General features: G+C 34.7%; 3 protein-coding genes and 1 non-coding gene across 4 annotated transcripts; 3 read left to right on the top strand and 1 right to left on the bottom strand.

Annotated features, from left to right (window-relative positions):
• The first annotated feature begins 937 nt into the window (after positions 1-937).
• LOC111436955 (probable membrane-associated kinase regulator 1) lies at positions 938-2,567 on the top strand. Its single transcript, XM_023074761.1, has one exon. The coding sequence runs from the start codon at positions 1,250-1,252 to the stop codon at positions 2,309-2,311; it is 1,062 nt and encodes a 353-aa protein (XP_022930529.1). The 5' UTR covers positions 938-1,249; the 3' UTR covers positions 2,312-2,567.
• A 2,888-nt stretch (positions 2,568-5,455) lies between these two features.
• Positions 5,456-5,529, top strand: TRNAV-AAC. The gene has a single exon. It is a non-coding gene; the product is annotated as a tRNA-Val (tRNA).
• Positions 5,530-7,712: 2,183 nt separating this feature from the next.
• Positions 7,713-8,784, top strand: LOC111436849. The gene has a single exon (XM_023074619.1). The coding sequence runs from the start codon at positions 7,779-7,781 to the stop codon at positions 8,526-8,528; it is 750 nt and encodes a 249-aa protein (XP_022930387.1). The 5' UTR covers positions 7,713-7,778; the 3' UTR covers positions 8,529-8,784.
• Positions 8,785-9,403: 619 nt separating this feature from the next.
• LOC111436848 (putative leucine-rich repeat receptor-like serine/threonine-protein kinase At2g14440) lies at positions 9,404-13,523 on the bottom strand. Its single transcript, XM_023074618.1, has 9 exons — positions 13,337-13,523; positions 12,717-13,260; positions 12,035-12,507; positions 11,290-11,425; positions 11,132-11,203; positions 10,985-11,053; positions 10,586-10,657; positions 9,824-9,892; positions 9,404-9,740 (listed from the first exon to the last, which is right to left on the bottom strand). Exons 1-9 carry the CDS (start codon positions 13,419-13,421, stop codon positions 9,695-9,697), a joined length of 1,566 nt encoding a protein of 521 aa, XP_022930386.1. The 5' UTR covers positions 13,422-13,523; the 3' UTR covers positions 9,404-9,694.
• Positions 13,524-14,127: the final 604 nt, after the last annotated feature.

The raw sequence follows: 14,127 nt of genomic DNA, 5'->3' as shown, positions 1-14,127 counted from the left end.
TTTGTTCGACTTAATTAAGGTAAATTAAATCTTACAATTAAAATAAATAAATAAATAAGGAAAAAAAAATATTTGTATTTTTTTTTTATAGGCCACCGCACAGAAGTGGCAGGCACAGCTACCCGCCAGCCCATCTTTCTTCCTTTGGATTTTCCTTTAATTATCTTTCCATTTCATCCTCTGTAGATATTTTTATTAATTTAGCCATTAAATTAAAAGATTATGTGTCGTAAAATATATATTCTCAATTAAAATATTACGAGAATATGGTAATAAATGGTGTGCTAGATTGGAGGTACTAAACCAAGTGACTTTTACAAGATGGGAAAGGTTGAATAATTTTGGTTTTATAGGCGGAGGAAAGTGTAGGGGTAGATGTGTAATAATCATAAAAGATCCAAAACTAAGATGGGGAGAATTAAGTATTTTGATGGCCAAACAAGTGTGCATTAATTACTATACACACCCTCCCCTACGCACACCCTCCTCTCACTTATTGTATATATTCTAAATCCTTGCTAGTGGTCGACTTGAACTGTTATAAATGATATTAGAGTCAGTTATTAGATGATGTGAGCCATTAGTTGGAGTAGGGCTAGACCCTCTCTATAATAATTTTAAAAACTGTGAGATTAACGACACTATGTAATGAGTCAAAGCAAACAATATTTGTTTGTGGTGGCTTGGCCTGTTACCAATGGTATCATAACTAGACACTAGACAGTGTGACAGAGTGACGCTAGTGTGACAAAGTGACGCTGGCTTCCAAAGGAATGGATTGTGAAGACATTTTATATGTGGTAGGCTAAAGAGACCATTTCTACTATTTATTATTATTATTTTAAAAAATTTACAAATATATATGAGTAGGTTTTGCAATTTTCCGGGGAGAGAAAATAAAAAAAAAAAATACACAAAATTTTGAAAAAGACTTTGGTAAGTTAGAAAGTTACAAGCCCCGTCGTGCTCTTTTCCCACCATTCACGTTTTCGCCACGTGACTCTCCAATCCCACCATTGGCCACTGACACATGTCTTAAGCGATTCCCAACCCCCCATGTGAAAGCGACTACTCGTTTCCACGGCGGCGCGTGTTCTTCCCTCGCTCCCCTCGAGCGTTAGCCTACTACTCCTTTGTTCACACTATATGAACCCTCGTTCTTCTTCCTCTCTGTTCAATCTACGTTCCTCTCAATTGTTATTCGACTCTATCTCTTTCTCTATCTCTGGACCATCATGTAGCAGAGAGGATGGGGAAACGAGCGGCGAAAACTTCGAGATCACAAACATTACCATCATCACCATCGCGTTCTTTCTCTTCGTCTTCATCCTCCGATTTCGAATTCACCGTCTCTGTTTCCCCTCGTCAAGCCTCCTCCGCGCTCTGTCCTGCCGATGAGCTCTTCTACAAAGGTCAGTTGCTTCCTCTCCATCTCTCCCCGCGCCTCTCCATGGTCAGAACGCTCATTCTCGCCTCCTCCAGTACGTCGTCGTCTTCTGATACGAACAGCACCACTGCGTCGCGCGATTCCACCGAAAGCTCTACCGAATCTCACTCCTCGTTCAATAGCGACATCGTGCTTCTCGCGGAGTGCGATTCCTCTAGACCTAGCTCCGTCACGGAGGACGATGAGTTCAGAACGCGATTCGGTACCAATACGGCGAAGAATCACAGCAACAACAACTCCAATCCTAATGTTCAGAATCCGATTAAGAAGAGCAAATACTTCTCGCTATCGAGATTTTCTTCCGTGTTTAGGAAAGAATCGACGAAGAATAATCCGGAGCCTGAAACCGTATCCGGATCGCACGTCAAGAAAATTAGTTCCTCTGCTAAGGAAGTTTTCAGGAAGTATTTGAAGAAAGTGAAGCCGTTATACGGAAAAATTTCGCAGAAGCAGCAACAACAGCAGGAATGGAAGACGAAGACGGATAGATCTGGTAAAGAGGATAAATCATCGGACATAGAGTTTTCAAGCAATAACTCCGGGAAGGAAAGCAGATCAGGAGCGCTATCGCATTCATTCTCCGGTAACTTGAGATATCCGAGAAGAAGAAATCTGGCTTCGAGTTGTCCGTCGTCGATTAGATCATCGCCGAGCCACTCCGGTATTCTATCATCTCGAACCGGATTGTCTAGCAAGTATCCAACTAGTAGAATCGGAACGACGACGAACTACGTCAACAACAACACGTCGTCAATGGAGGAGTTGCAGAGCGCAATTCAAGGAGCAATCGCGCACTGCAAAAACTCCATGGTAGAAAGCAAGAGGAAGACGACGACAACGACGATGATTAGTAAGGAGGTTTGATTAATGAAATAATTAATTAACTTTTTGTTTCCCTAATTAAATGTTAAATGTTAATTAAGTAGCGAAACTTGCTTATGTCTGTACTGTAGTGTCACATCTCCTGCTTGCTTTTAGGAAGAACTCCTGATTTGAAATTCTTGTAATCTTCTTCTTTTTCCTTTTAATTTCTTGCTTGCTCATGTCATGTTCTGCTGTTTTTATTTGACATTAGAATCTAATCAAGTATTGCGACTGTAGCCTTGGAAACTGTAATCAACTTTTAAGTTTCTTGATTGATTTGAACGTTTGAACTTTAATCCGGTACGATTCTGTTTCTACCTGATTAATAAAACCCAGAGACCCACAGCCTTCAAAACTTGACCCGTTGGTGGATCTTGCTTGGTTGCTGTGACAATCCAAATTCCACCGGCTGTCGTGCCACAACCAAAATTAACTTTTCACACGGTCAACGCACTCTGTTTTGAATTCCCGGTAAGAACATTTTAGTGCCTCGTTTCCATTTATGTTTTGGTTTTGGATGAAAATATTAGCATTTTGAGATTTTCCTTCACTTTTAAGTAATGTGAAGTTACTGCTTTGTTATTATTGATTCAAAATATGATTTATTAATAATTTCGTAGATTATTTTAAAGATATTTAATACTAAATTATAGTTTAACATATATATATATCATATTTGACATTTCATTATACTAAATAGCTGGATATTTGTCTTCTAATTTTCATATCCTCCTAATTTATTTGATTATAAATAAGATAACTTTCGCATCATTTAACATTGGGTGGATTATGCATACATTCTCACTCTTCTATTCTTACCTCAAAATTTTGAATTTGCTATCAAATAACTTTTATCTCTACTAATATAACAATTTTATTCATTTTGATTCGTTATGTATCATTGTTAACCTCACGGTTTTAAACACGTCCCCTAAGGAGAGGTTTCCACACTCTTATAAACACTATTTCATTTCTGTTTTAACCCCCTTTGGTGCCCAGCGTCCTTGTTGATCGATCGACGTGGGATCTCACAACTAAATGTGATTAGGTAAGTTGTTTTATATTCAGTTTGAGAGCTTTTTTTTTCTTTTTTTTTTTTATAGATCGATCTTATCTTATCGAGATTTGAATTTTCTCATTTAAATTTCATTTCATTCTAACTAAATTGCTCCGAGGGAATATAAAGATTAAAATAGTTGTTCTTTTTTTGTTTTTTAAATGAAGACTTAAATGTACTTTTTTGAAATTTTATGAACTAAAATGAAAATATTTGGTAGATGTAGAAGAAGAAAATAAACAAATATTTTAGTTGAGTATTTAAGTGAGATTTTATCTTTTAAATTATTTAACAAATATATTTGAGAAATGATGTAACACATAGCATTTTGCTAAGTTTAGGCATGCACATGATCGATTTTATTTATTATTTTAGGACTATTTAAATTCTCTCAAAGACAAACTTTGCCTTAAACATGGATGAAAAAAATATATATTTAGCAATATTTATTTTTCTTTTTAATTTCTATAAAAAAAAATATTAAAAATTGTGCTATTATTAATGTTTTTTAAATAATTATTATTTAATTTGAATGAAAATTATATGATAGGCATTTTTAATTAGTATTTTGTGGTTATCCTCAATTAATTTGGCCAACTCCCACTATAATTTCATTCCCTCAATTAGAAATCCAATAATTAATGTGTTTATAAGATTTGATTTGGACTTGGAATCTCATTTATTTATTTGTATTATGTGAAGTTGTTGCGATTTAAATTTATCATTTAATTCCTTTAATTATCGAATTATATAAAATAATAATAATAATATCAAATGCGAAAAACGAATTATTGCCTTTTGTAATAAGTGACTATTAATAAAAGACCAACGATAATTGAGGGGAGTTTGAAATTCTACGCATTTAATCATTTATATCTAAATTCTATTTATTTTATATTTTATATTTTACACCATTTTTTAAATTAAAGCTCAATTTTAATTTTATTTTTTTTATATTGTGTTTTTTTTTTTAATATTTCCACTCCTTTTCTTATAAATATATTTAAATCAAAAAATAAAAACAATTTTTTAGAAATTATTTGTCCCAATATCAAACCATTGTATAGGAGAAAAATTACCTAATATATTTTGAGATGAAATAAATGGTAACGACGATCGTAATCATCAATATAATTATAAATAATATAATCTATGTTTTCTAATTGGATACAAACGTAGCAATCCAAGACAAGTTAGAATGGTGGAATATTGTGAATATATCATAATCTCGATCGATTATTTGTCTGTTAGTACTTCCTCGTCAAAGACCAAGTATTACCAATTTTGAAATCAAGAATGAAAATCAATTCGATTCATTTTTCGTTCTCTTTGAAGCAACTTTCAAATAATGTATAAGCTTAGAAAAATGTTCATCTATCCATACGTGTGACAGGTCAATAGTTTAAATATTATGAAATAAATTGAATTTTTTTAAATAATCGAAACATAATTACAATGAAAATGTTTAAGGTTTTAATCCGGTTGAATTAAAAAAAAATTGTGTTTAATTAAACGAAAAAAATTAAAATGGTAATTTCGACGAAAAACACGTCGTGAAGAAGTCGGTTCGACAACGGAGTACGGCGGAGAAGACGGTGAAAATAAATGATAATAAGCAGAGATCAGACAAAAAAAAGTTTGAAAACACGGATCGAAGATGAAAACAGATTATGTGTAATAGTCAAATCCCGTTACTAGAAGATATTGTCTACTTTGACTCGTTACAGTGATTTGTCTGTTGTCATTGTGAACAACGTTTGCAGGGCAGTTATGCTCATCCACAAACTTCTTAACAACCCACGATCACTCAAACCTAAATATTGAAGCACGAATGTATCATTTTACGGTCATCAATAGATTGAGTAACAAATATTTAATTTTACGTTTAATGCTACTAAACGTCTAAATCTCATTAAGATTAGTGACCTAACATATATGAAATTCAAACATTTTATAAAGTGCATTAACAATAAATATATATATCATCGTGAAAGTCTAGATATTTGTTAGAAACATTTTAAAATAAATTATAGAGGTTAAATAAACATATAGTATAATATAAATAATTAAATTTATACGTAACATCTGGTGTCGTGGTGTAGTTGGTTATCACGTCAGTCTAACACACTGAAGGTCTCCGGTTCGAGTCCGGGCGACGCCATTTGTTTTTATTTTGTTTTGGGCCATTTGTGATGGCCCACTAAAGGACCATCAAAGTCCAGTAAGGCCCACAAAATCAAAATTTTATTTTGCAGATATTTGGAATTACCCTGAGAGAGTTGACTTTAATGGCGGCACAGCAGCTGCCACCGTTCCAACTTATTATAATTAATTTTATAATTAATTACTTGAAAAACAAAAATCATTATTTTCTAATTTTTTGAAAATATATCTAAAAAGTAGACAATAAAATAAATAAATTTACTGACAGAGGTAATATATATAAATATACTAATTTAAAAAAAATGAAAAGTTAAATACTAAATGAGTATTAAAATAAACGAGTCCTTAATTATGGAATAAATGATTTAAATAATTGAAACCGACAACTAAATTTGAGAGAAGAAATATCTGGTCACTTCATTTGCCACATGCTCATTAATCATACAAACTTATATAATTTTGTCTCTATCGTATGTCATTTTTTAAAAACTTTTTCACTTTTATTTATTCAATATTAAATTATTTTCTATTTCCTTTATTAAGATTAAATCTTTATATATATATATTTTTGGAGAAAACCCAATTTCACTAAAAGGTCAAACTAATAATTATATTAATTGAAATTAAAAAAACTTGCACAAATAAACTTATAGTAAATTTTCAAACCATTCATGCATAACTAATATATAAAAACTTTATAAGAAGAAATTCGATAGAAGTATTAAAATTACGTGTTTTAAAATAGTAACATATTCATCATCTAAATATGTTTTATTAAAAAGAAATCGGAAGGTCCAAATTTATTTAATTGATTTAAATCACTGACTCTGTAGCTTTACAATGATAGATTTCACTTTAATCCAATATAATTATGGGCGTTTTAATTAATGAATTAATAAATTAATGAAGTAATTAATTAATTAATTCTGACAAAGAAAAGCTGTAATATTAGTGTCTCCTCTCAATAATGGAGCAAAAGAAGAAGAGGGGCACATAAAAGAGAGCTTGGAACATTGTGCTATGCTCATAGAGATAATAAAAAAAAAAAAAAAAAAAACTATTATTATATTTTTAATATTACTTTAATAATAGAATAACCCAAAATTAAGCCCTATATTTATTAGCTGTCTGGATATTAATCAAACCCTCCAAATCTTAACCAAAGCTTTTTAATATTAATTCAACCAATTTGATGTGAAATGACAAGAAAGCCCTTGAATGGCATGAGAAGAGAGGGTGTTGGGAAGGGCAGTATGGGTAAATTGGTTGGTTAATACAAAGACTGATAATCACATGGGTTGATGAAAATTAAAATTACTATCATGTGAAGACCACATGGATGCTTCAGAATCCTTCCATTTACATGTTGAAGCTTTGAGTCAAACCAAGCAAAAACCTTTTTATATTTTTATTTTAGTGTTGGGGTTTCAATCAATCATACTTCTTAATTATAGTTTCCAACCTTTTTCTTCCTCTTTTTCCTCCCTGTTTTATAGCTTTTACCAATATATATTATATATATAAAGTTTCGGGGAGCGTTGCAGCCATGAAAAGTTTGTACTAAAGTTCGTTCTTTTTCCTCAAAGAATGTTAAAAAAGAGTAGACAAAACCCCTTGAAATTAGAGGTTGAAGTCTTCCTTACCATAAATTTATGGTACTAAAAAGAACTTCAATAGTTACAATTCAATGTCTCTCAGGTAGATTGTGAGTAGACTTTAAGTAGCTAAAAGATGAGGAAACCTCAACCCGACCCATATCTTAAAAGCTAAAGATTTAGATCCTTTTACTCGAAGAAGCACACTAATAGGCGAAGGGACAAGGATAATATGTAATAATGTAAGAACGTGGGATTGGATTATTTGGAGGTATATTCTAATAAATGAGAATCAAGTGGAAGATAAGAGGGAGTAGTTCATAGAAGAAGAGTTTAGCCATGCAAAAGAATAGTAATCATATATTGCTAAAGAGGGCCTTTTTGTCAGGTAGCTTCTTCCCTAGAGCCCTAGGTGTCCATGTGCTGCTTGCTTTCATATCATAATCTCCACCTCCTTCAACCTACACCTTGCTTGTTTCGGCTTCACCAGACCACTTACCCTTTTTTAAACATCTTACTTTTCCTTCAACCTAATCTATAAATCTCCCCCATTCCCAAACTCTCCTCATTTACCCAACTTTCCCACCTCTGACACAATCATTTTCCTTCCCCATTTCCCGGAATCCAAACACCCACACCCCTACACAGAAAAATGGTTTCTATAGACAGTGTTCAAACATCGCCACCTTCTTCATCCATAGAACCAAATTCCAGTCCTCGGATATCCTTCTCTTCTGAGTTTCTTGATGAAAGCAACTTCATTTCCATAACCCCTCATTCCCAGATAGAGAGGGATCAAGAAATTTGTGAGAGGCAGAAGAAGGAGAGATCAGAGAGGCTGGCAAGGAGTGCTGATTTTGAGTTTCTTTCTAATCAAGTAAGCAGCCACTCTATGCTTACGGCAGACGAGCTTTTCTTTGAAGGGAAGCTTCTTCCCTTTTGGCAAATGCAGCAAGCAGAGAGACTCAACAAGATCAGCCTCAAATCTCCAAAAGATGTAGATGAAGAAGACTTGGTGGAGATAGAGGTAAACAAGGAGGCGGAGAACAAGGTGAATTGGTTCCTTGACGACGACCCATCTCCGAGGCCCCCAAAATGCACTGTTCTGTGGAAAGAATTGTTGAGGTTGAAGAAGCAACGCACTTCATCTGCGCTGTCGCCGTCTTCTTCTTCGTCCTCGTCGTCTTCTTCTTCCAGGTCCATGGCGGATGCAGCCACATCTGAGGAAGGGACAACAGGAAACAAAGAGAAGAACATAAAGAGGATAAAGAAGGGTTTGGAAAGGACAAGATCAGCAAGTATAAGAATAAGGCCTATGATTAATGTGCCAATCTGCACACAGGTGAAGAGCAGTGTTTTGCCACCCTTGTTCCCACTTAAGAAAGGAAGATTTGATAGATGAGAAAGAAGATGAAATTAGCTAAAAGTCAGCAGCTCAAGATCTCATCAAGTCTAGTCCAACATGTTAATCTCCCTCTCTCCCTCCCCTTCTCTCTGTCTCTATCATTTCTTGACAAAATTTCATCTTTCATTTTGAGTGTATGGATTAATGTTGATTATGGCGGTGGATCTAATAATCTACGATTGTAAATGCTGACCTCTAGTTTTTGGTTGTTGCTATTCCTTGATTAATCACATTATGCTTTTTTGCTTCCACATACCTTTTTAGTGCTACACTTCATCTTTTGTCCTCTTGAATAGCAAAATTTGACAGTGAACAGTTTGATGTCACATGCCGGATGCAGCAGCCTCGGATCAGTGGGTCCAATACAATAGCAGTCTTCAGAATCGAACCTGGGTCCAAAATTATCTTCAAAGGCATCAGATTTTCATATTAAACGTTAAAATGACACAAATAAATAGATAAACATAAGTATACAGATCCGAGTCGAACCTGAATTGCTTTTTGCAAGAAATTATTTGGGAGACTGCATAACTTTCATCGCTCAATGGTACCCCCACCATGTATGAATTCCGAAGCAGTGGTGCAGAAGCTGTATCTGCACATCTGACATTAATTGAAAAGGGCATGCATGTTTTGAAATTGAATTAATTTCGGGTAGAGGAGATGTGGCCAGAGTAATCTAACAGACGAGACAGTCAGAAGAGCAGGACAAATGATTCAATAAAGATGAATACAGAAGAAACAAGTGAAAGCGACAAATGAAGAGGAAGCATACTGATACAGCTAAGCTCGGTTGACTGCCACGACAAACAGAGTGGATCAGCTACTACACCCACTAAATTAAATATGTAACACTACAAAGCTGAGAATTCTTTATCGAACCCAAAACGATTATTAACAAGAACAATTACATATGGGAGAATAGTAATCTTGGTCCTTCAATACATGGACAATAAATCAAAGAATAAAGTCGCTTGGACCATCCAGGCATGTTAGCTTATACAGTTTACAATAAAGAAGGATATGGCACAAAATGGTATGTCACAATTTCCTTGAAGAACTTACAGGCCAAAATGTTTACCCGAACAGTACTATACACGAGTAAACAATAAGCTTTACATTTACCCTTTAGGGTAAGAAAAAAAAAAATAAAAAACAAATTGCTAAGCAGGAGGTGGTGGCGCCAACAGATGGTTCCCCGGAAAAATCCTGATAAACCAAATTACAAAGTTAGAAAAAATTGGGCACCTGAGAAAATTTGATGCAGAAGTTTATGGGCAGTTAGCAAGTACCTTAGATTCAGTTGTTTATTAAGAAGACTTTGAGGAACTTCACCGGCCAAATTATTGTTGTATAAGAACCTAGGATAAGAGCAAAACGAGCCAAATGAACAACAAATCAATTAATTGCTGTTAAATTTACCATTCAATAAAAAATTTAAGAAATGTTCACAAAAGATGAAACAGAACAGAAAAAGGTGAAAATCGGACAAAACTTAAAGAGATGAGAGAGTTGATCAAGTTGTATGATATATTTCTAGGATCCGAATAAGACGAGGATAACAATTACACCAGAAAGAACAAAATGATAAATGAAGAATTAGTTACTTTAGCACCACCCTATCTTTTGCCTCTCAAACTCAACTTAACATCTAAGAAGTTGCTAGCACTATTTGGATATGTTCACTAACACGTGGTAACCAAACATGGCACAGCTAATTATGCTCCAAATAATTTGAAACACATGGGAGAAAAATATCCACACTCTACGGATACATATTTCCAATCAACCCCAAAGAAGGTGGCTACTACTTAAGTCATTATATAACCTAACTTATGAATAAAACAATGAGCATTGGGCTAAAAAATTTCTTCATTTCAAACTACTATGTAAAGGCAATGCAGTCAGAAGCATGAGAATTGTACATCAAGAAGTCTGTAGCAGAGCAGCATACTCCCACAGCAATGATTAATTTTTAGGATAAACAAGTTGTAAAATGCATCCAAGGAATGACACTGAATCTTTAAGCAATGAAATAGTGCAATTAAACTTACAGTTCCCGCAAGCGTGGTATGTTTCCAAGTGACAATGGAATCTCTCCACTGAAATTATTATCTTGCAAATGCCTTCACAGGAAAAAACACAATATCAATAATTGTGATATAAGTTGAACAGAAAAAGTTGCAAGAAGGTCAACGAGATGAATCCACAAACAAAATTGATAAAGGTAAAACACTATATTCAGGGAGCCAACTCTGTTGAGATATTCAGGGCAGGTAATGAACATTATATACTAAGAACAGCTAAGTGATAAAACCGAATATTTTAGCCACCTTGTGAAACCATGACAACACTTCAATGAGACCGCCATGATATATTTTCATATGCAACTATTCAATCGCTTTCAGGTGCCCAGTAATAAATGGAATAAAAAGGAAAAGTCCAGAACATACACTATTTCCAACAACTTCAGAGGACTGAGATCAGGAATCGTTCCAGACAAGCTGTTGTTTCCAAGCCAGCTGCAAAAGACAGAACTGGAAATTAGAAAACTTCATTGTTTAATTCCATTAACTCAAAAGGTCTATCATAAAACTAACATTCCCGACAACGCAGTAAGATTGGCAATGCTTGGTGATAAGGATCCTGAAAGGTCCATATTTGTAAGGTTTCTGACATAAAGAAAACAGAAGCAGTTTGTTAACATAAAGTGAATATGAAATATAAAATTTAAAAGCCACAAAGAGCACAAACTCACAAGGTAACCACACGATTTCGAGAGCCACCAGAACATGTAATTCCTGTCCAGCGGTATTCATGGGGGAAGCATGGATCGCCATTCCAATCAGGTGGTGGATTTTTCAGACTTTCTTTTACTCTCTCCAGATTGACAACTATGATCAGAAAACTAGCGAATGTTATGATGGTTACAACTAACCAAAAAAAACATCAGAAGAATGGGAAATGATTTACAACATACTAAATAGCAATTGAAATACAATCAGGCATATTGCTAAAAACATTTAGAATTGCACGTGACAAATCATGAATGGAATGGACCACCAACAGAGATTGGCTAGCAAACTAAATGTCAACTTTTTCCTCTTCCTCATTCCCCCGTGCTTTTATAATTCAAGAATTATTCCCATTAGCATTGAAAAACTGCATGAGAACTCACAAGGCATCTAAAATGACGAGAAACAGGATATATGATCAAGTTCAAATTGATCTCCCCTTTCACTAACATCAAGAAAAAGCTATGAACTGCAATTAGATATAAACCCATATGTTTCCATACAAGATGGTTAGCTAATATCACACACACACACACACACACACACACACACATATAAATAAAAAGAAAAAAAGTTCTACATATATATATCCATATGCCGATAAAGAACCTATGAAATGCAATTAGATAGCTACCCATATGCCTCCATAAAAGATGGTTGGCAAATAACATACATAAAAAAAAAATGAAAAAGAAAAATGTTACATACCATCTTTTGCATGAGTTCTTTCTCCAAGAGACACAAGGTGAAAAAGTTCCCCACCGTTGATCAATGGACCAAGTTTTGACAGAGGAGAGGGAGTCAACGTAATATTTGTTAGACCATGAAGAGGCCACTGACTAGCAAAAACGACATGACCGGCTGAAGATGCGTTTAGATCGCCGTAATATTTTATACCATTCACACTTATGTTAAACACTCTCAAATTATCGGATGATGAAGCATGATCATTAGCAAAGTACAGCGCAATGTAATAAGTGAAATTGCTTTCTGGTCCTGGAAGAGAAATAGGAGGCCAGTTCAGCTCCAATGGTTCCAGCTTATCAGTCTTCAGCTCTGTTTCAAATATCTTTGATGGAGGGAGATTCCATATACCAGAGGCAGATACAGTTCTACTGGTTACGTTCCCACTGCTATTCCCAAATGGTTGCCAAAATCGATCAAATTGATCGTCTGGATGCCTATTGATTCCCAAAAAGGGAAGAACACCAAGAATGATAGTTAAAAAAACGAAATACAAAGAAAACGTCAAGAGCACCAAGAATGATATTTATTAGCTCATTAGATCAAATTCATGTCAGCAAAACTATCAAATTCCCTAGTTGCCGAAAGATTAGAACATGGAAAGTCAAAAGAAGCATTCAAATTTTTCCCCTTTTCTAAAACATACCGTAAGTTGGATCCGTTGTACCCAAAACTATGCCTAGCAACCAAGCGCAAGCCGTAGTTGTTGAAATCCGTCGTATTGTAAAGAGAATTCTCCAAGGTCACAACCTCCAAGGCAGAAAGAAAAGGGTCCGAATCCGTATACATATTGGAACCAATGCACACAGTCATCGTTCTCGCCTTCGCTTCAAAAATCCCCTCGTAATAGGACGTCAATCCCAGAGCATAATCCTCGGTAGTATTCACTATGCTCCAAACAGTCCCATCAACAATCTGATCGAAAACCGGCGGCGAATCAAGGCCGTTGACTCCGCCATAGTAGTAAGTCGTTCTAACCATATACCTCCGGGTACGAAAAACCGGTCGAACAACATAGCAGAATTTACGATTAAGAACCCTAGGAAAGGAGCGCACAGTGGAAAGCGTAGGGTCAAGAACGGGACCGGTGACATTCTTGTTGATTCCACTAAAGACGAAGCCGTCATCGGATTGCCAGGTGCGGCCACCGTGAGTGGTCGGAGAAGTGGAGCCGCAATCGATAAAAAAGCCTGAAAAGAGAGGAGGAGAGTAAGAATAAAGAAAAGAAGAGAGAGACAGAGTAAAAGAGAAGCGGAAATGGCGTACCTCTGAGGGAATGAGACAGCGAAAAGAAGGAGAAGCACAGGAGAAGGAAGAGGAAAAGAGCCATGGCGGACGAAGAAATCGCCATGGGAGAGTTGAGAGAGAACTTGATTGAAGAATTTCGAAGAGGAATGAGTCTTCTGTTCAAGATGCAAGAAAGGAATATGGAAGCAAGTGGAGTTGGGGAAGAGGAAGGCATCAGTTAAATATCCATTCATCAACGCGGGAAATCCTGCCCCGGTCAGCCATGGCGGTTATTATTATTATTATTCTTTTTATTTTCTTTATGTTCAATTACCATTTTACCCCTGAAGTTTCCAGCAACATTTTTTTAAATTTAAATAAAATTAGAAGCTAATTTAGTTGGATGACTAAATATGTAATTTTCTTTTAAATTATGTTTTTTTTTTAATTTTATTTAACAACAAATTTCTGTTTTATTTTTAGTTTTGTCATATCTAATTATATTAATAGAAATAAAAATAACAATATAAATAAATCTAACCCATAAAAATTAAATGAAAATGATAATTGAGCAATTTTTTAAAATAATGATATATTTTAGAAATATTATTATATGGGATAATGGCAAATGGGTCAGTATGAAAGGGTAGGTTGAAATTTGGTGCGTCTTTTCCAATAAGATAAATATATTTGGCAATTAATGAGCTTTTAATGATCTATTCAAAATTATTTATTTAATTCTTTTTTTTTTTCTTTTTTTTCAAAAAGGAACAAAATGGTTACCTGTAGGTCCGGTAGCTGGTGGAGTTGTTAACGTCTGACATGCTCCC

Source organism: Cucurbita moschata, unplaced genomic scaffold, assembly GCF_002738365.1.
Source record: "Cucurbita moschata cultivar Rifu unplaced genomic scaffold, Cmos_1.0 Cmo_Scf00060, whole genome shotgun sequence".
In the NCBI taxonomy this organism is placed as follows: domain Eukaryota; kingdom Viridiplantae; phylum Streptophyta; class Magnoliopsida; order Cucurbitales; family Cucurbitaceae; genus Cucurbita; species Cucurbita moschata.
The sequence above is the reverse complement of the archived record's forward strand: the minus strand, read 5'-3'. Positions and strand labels throughout refer to the sequence as shown.

Excerpts from the sequence above, each read along its gene's own strand:
- LOC111436848 (XM_023074618.1), bottom strand. The coding sequence starts at position 13,421 with ATGGCGATTTCTTCGTCCGCCATGGCTCTTTTCCTCTTCCTTCTCCTG. Across the intron at positions 11,204-11,289 it reads CGAAATCGTGTGGTTACCTT|AAACCTTACAAATATGGACC; the intron begins GTGAGTTTGTGC and ends TCTTTATGTCAG. Across the intron at positions 10,658-10,984 it reads CTGAAGTTGTTGGAAATAGT|GCATTTGCAAGATAATAATT; the intron begins GTATGTTCTGGA and ends TTTCCTGTGAAG.
- LOC111436849 (XM_023074619.1), top strand. The coding sequence starts at position 7,779 with ATGGTTTCTATAGACAGTGTTCAAACATCGCCACCTTCTTCATCCATA.
- LOC111436955 (XM_023074761.1), top strand. The coding sequence starts at position 1,250 with ATGGGGAAACGAGCGGCGAAAACTTCGAGATCACAAACATTACCATCA.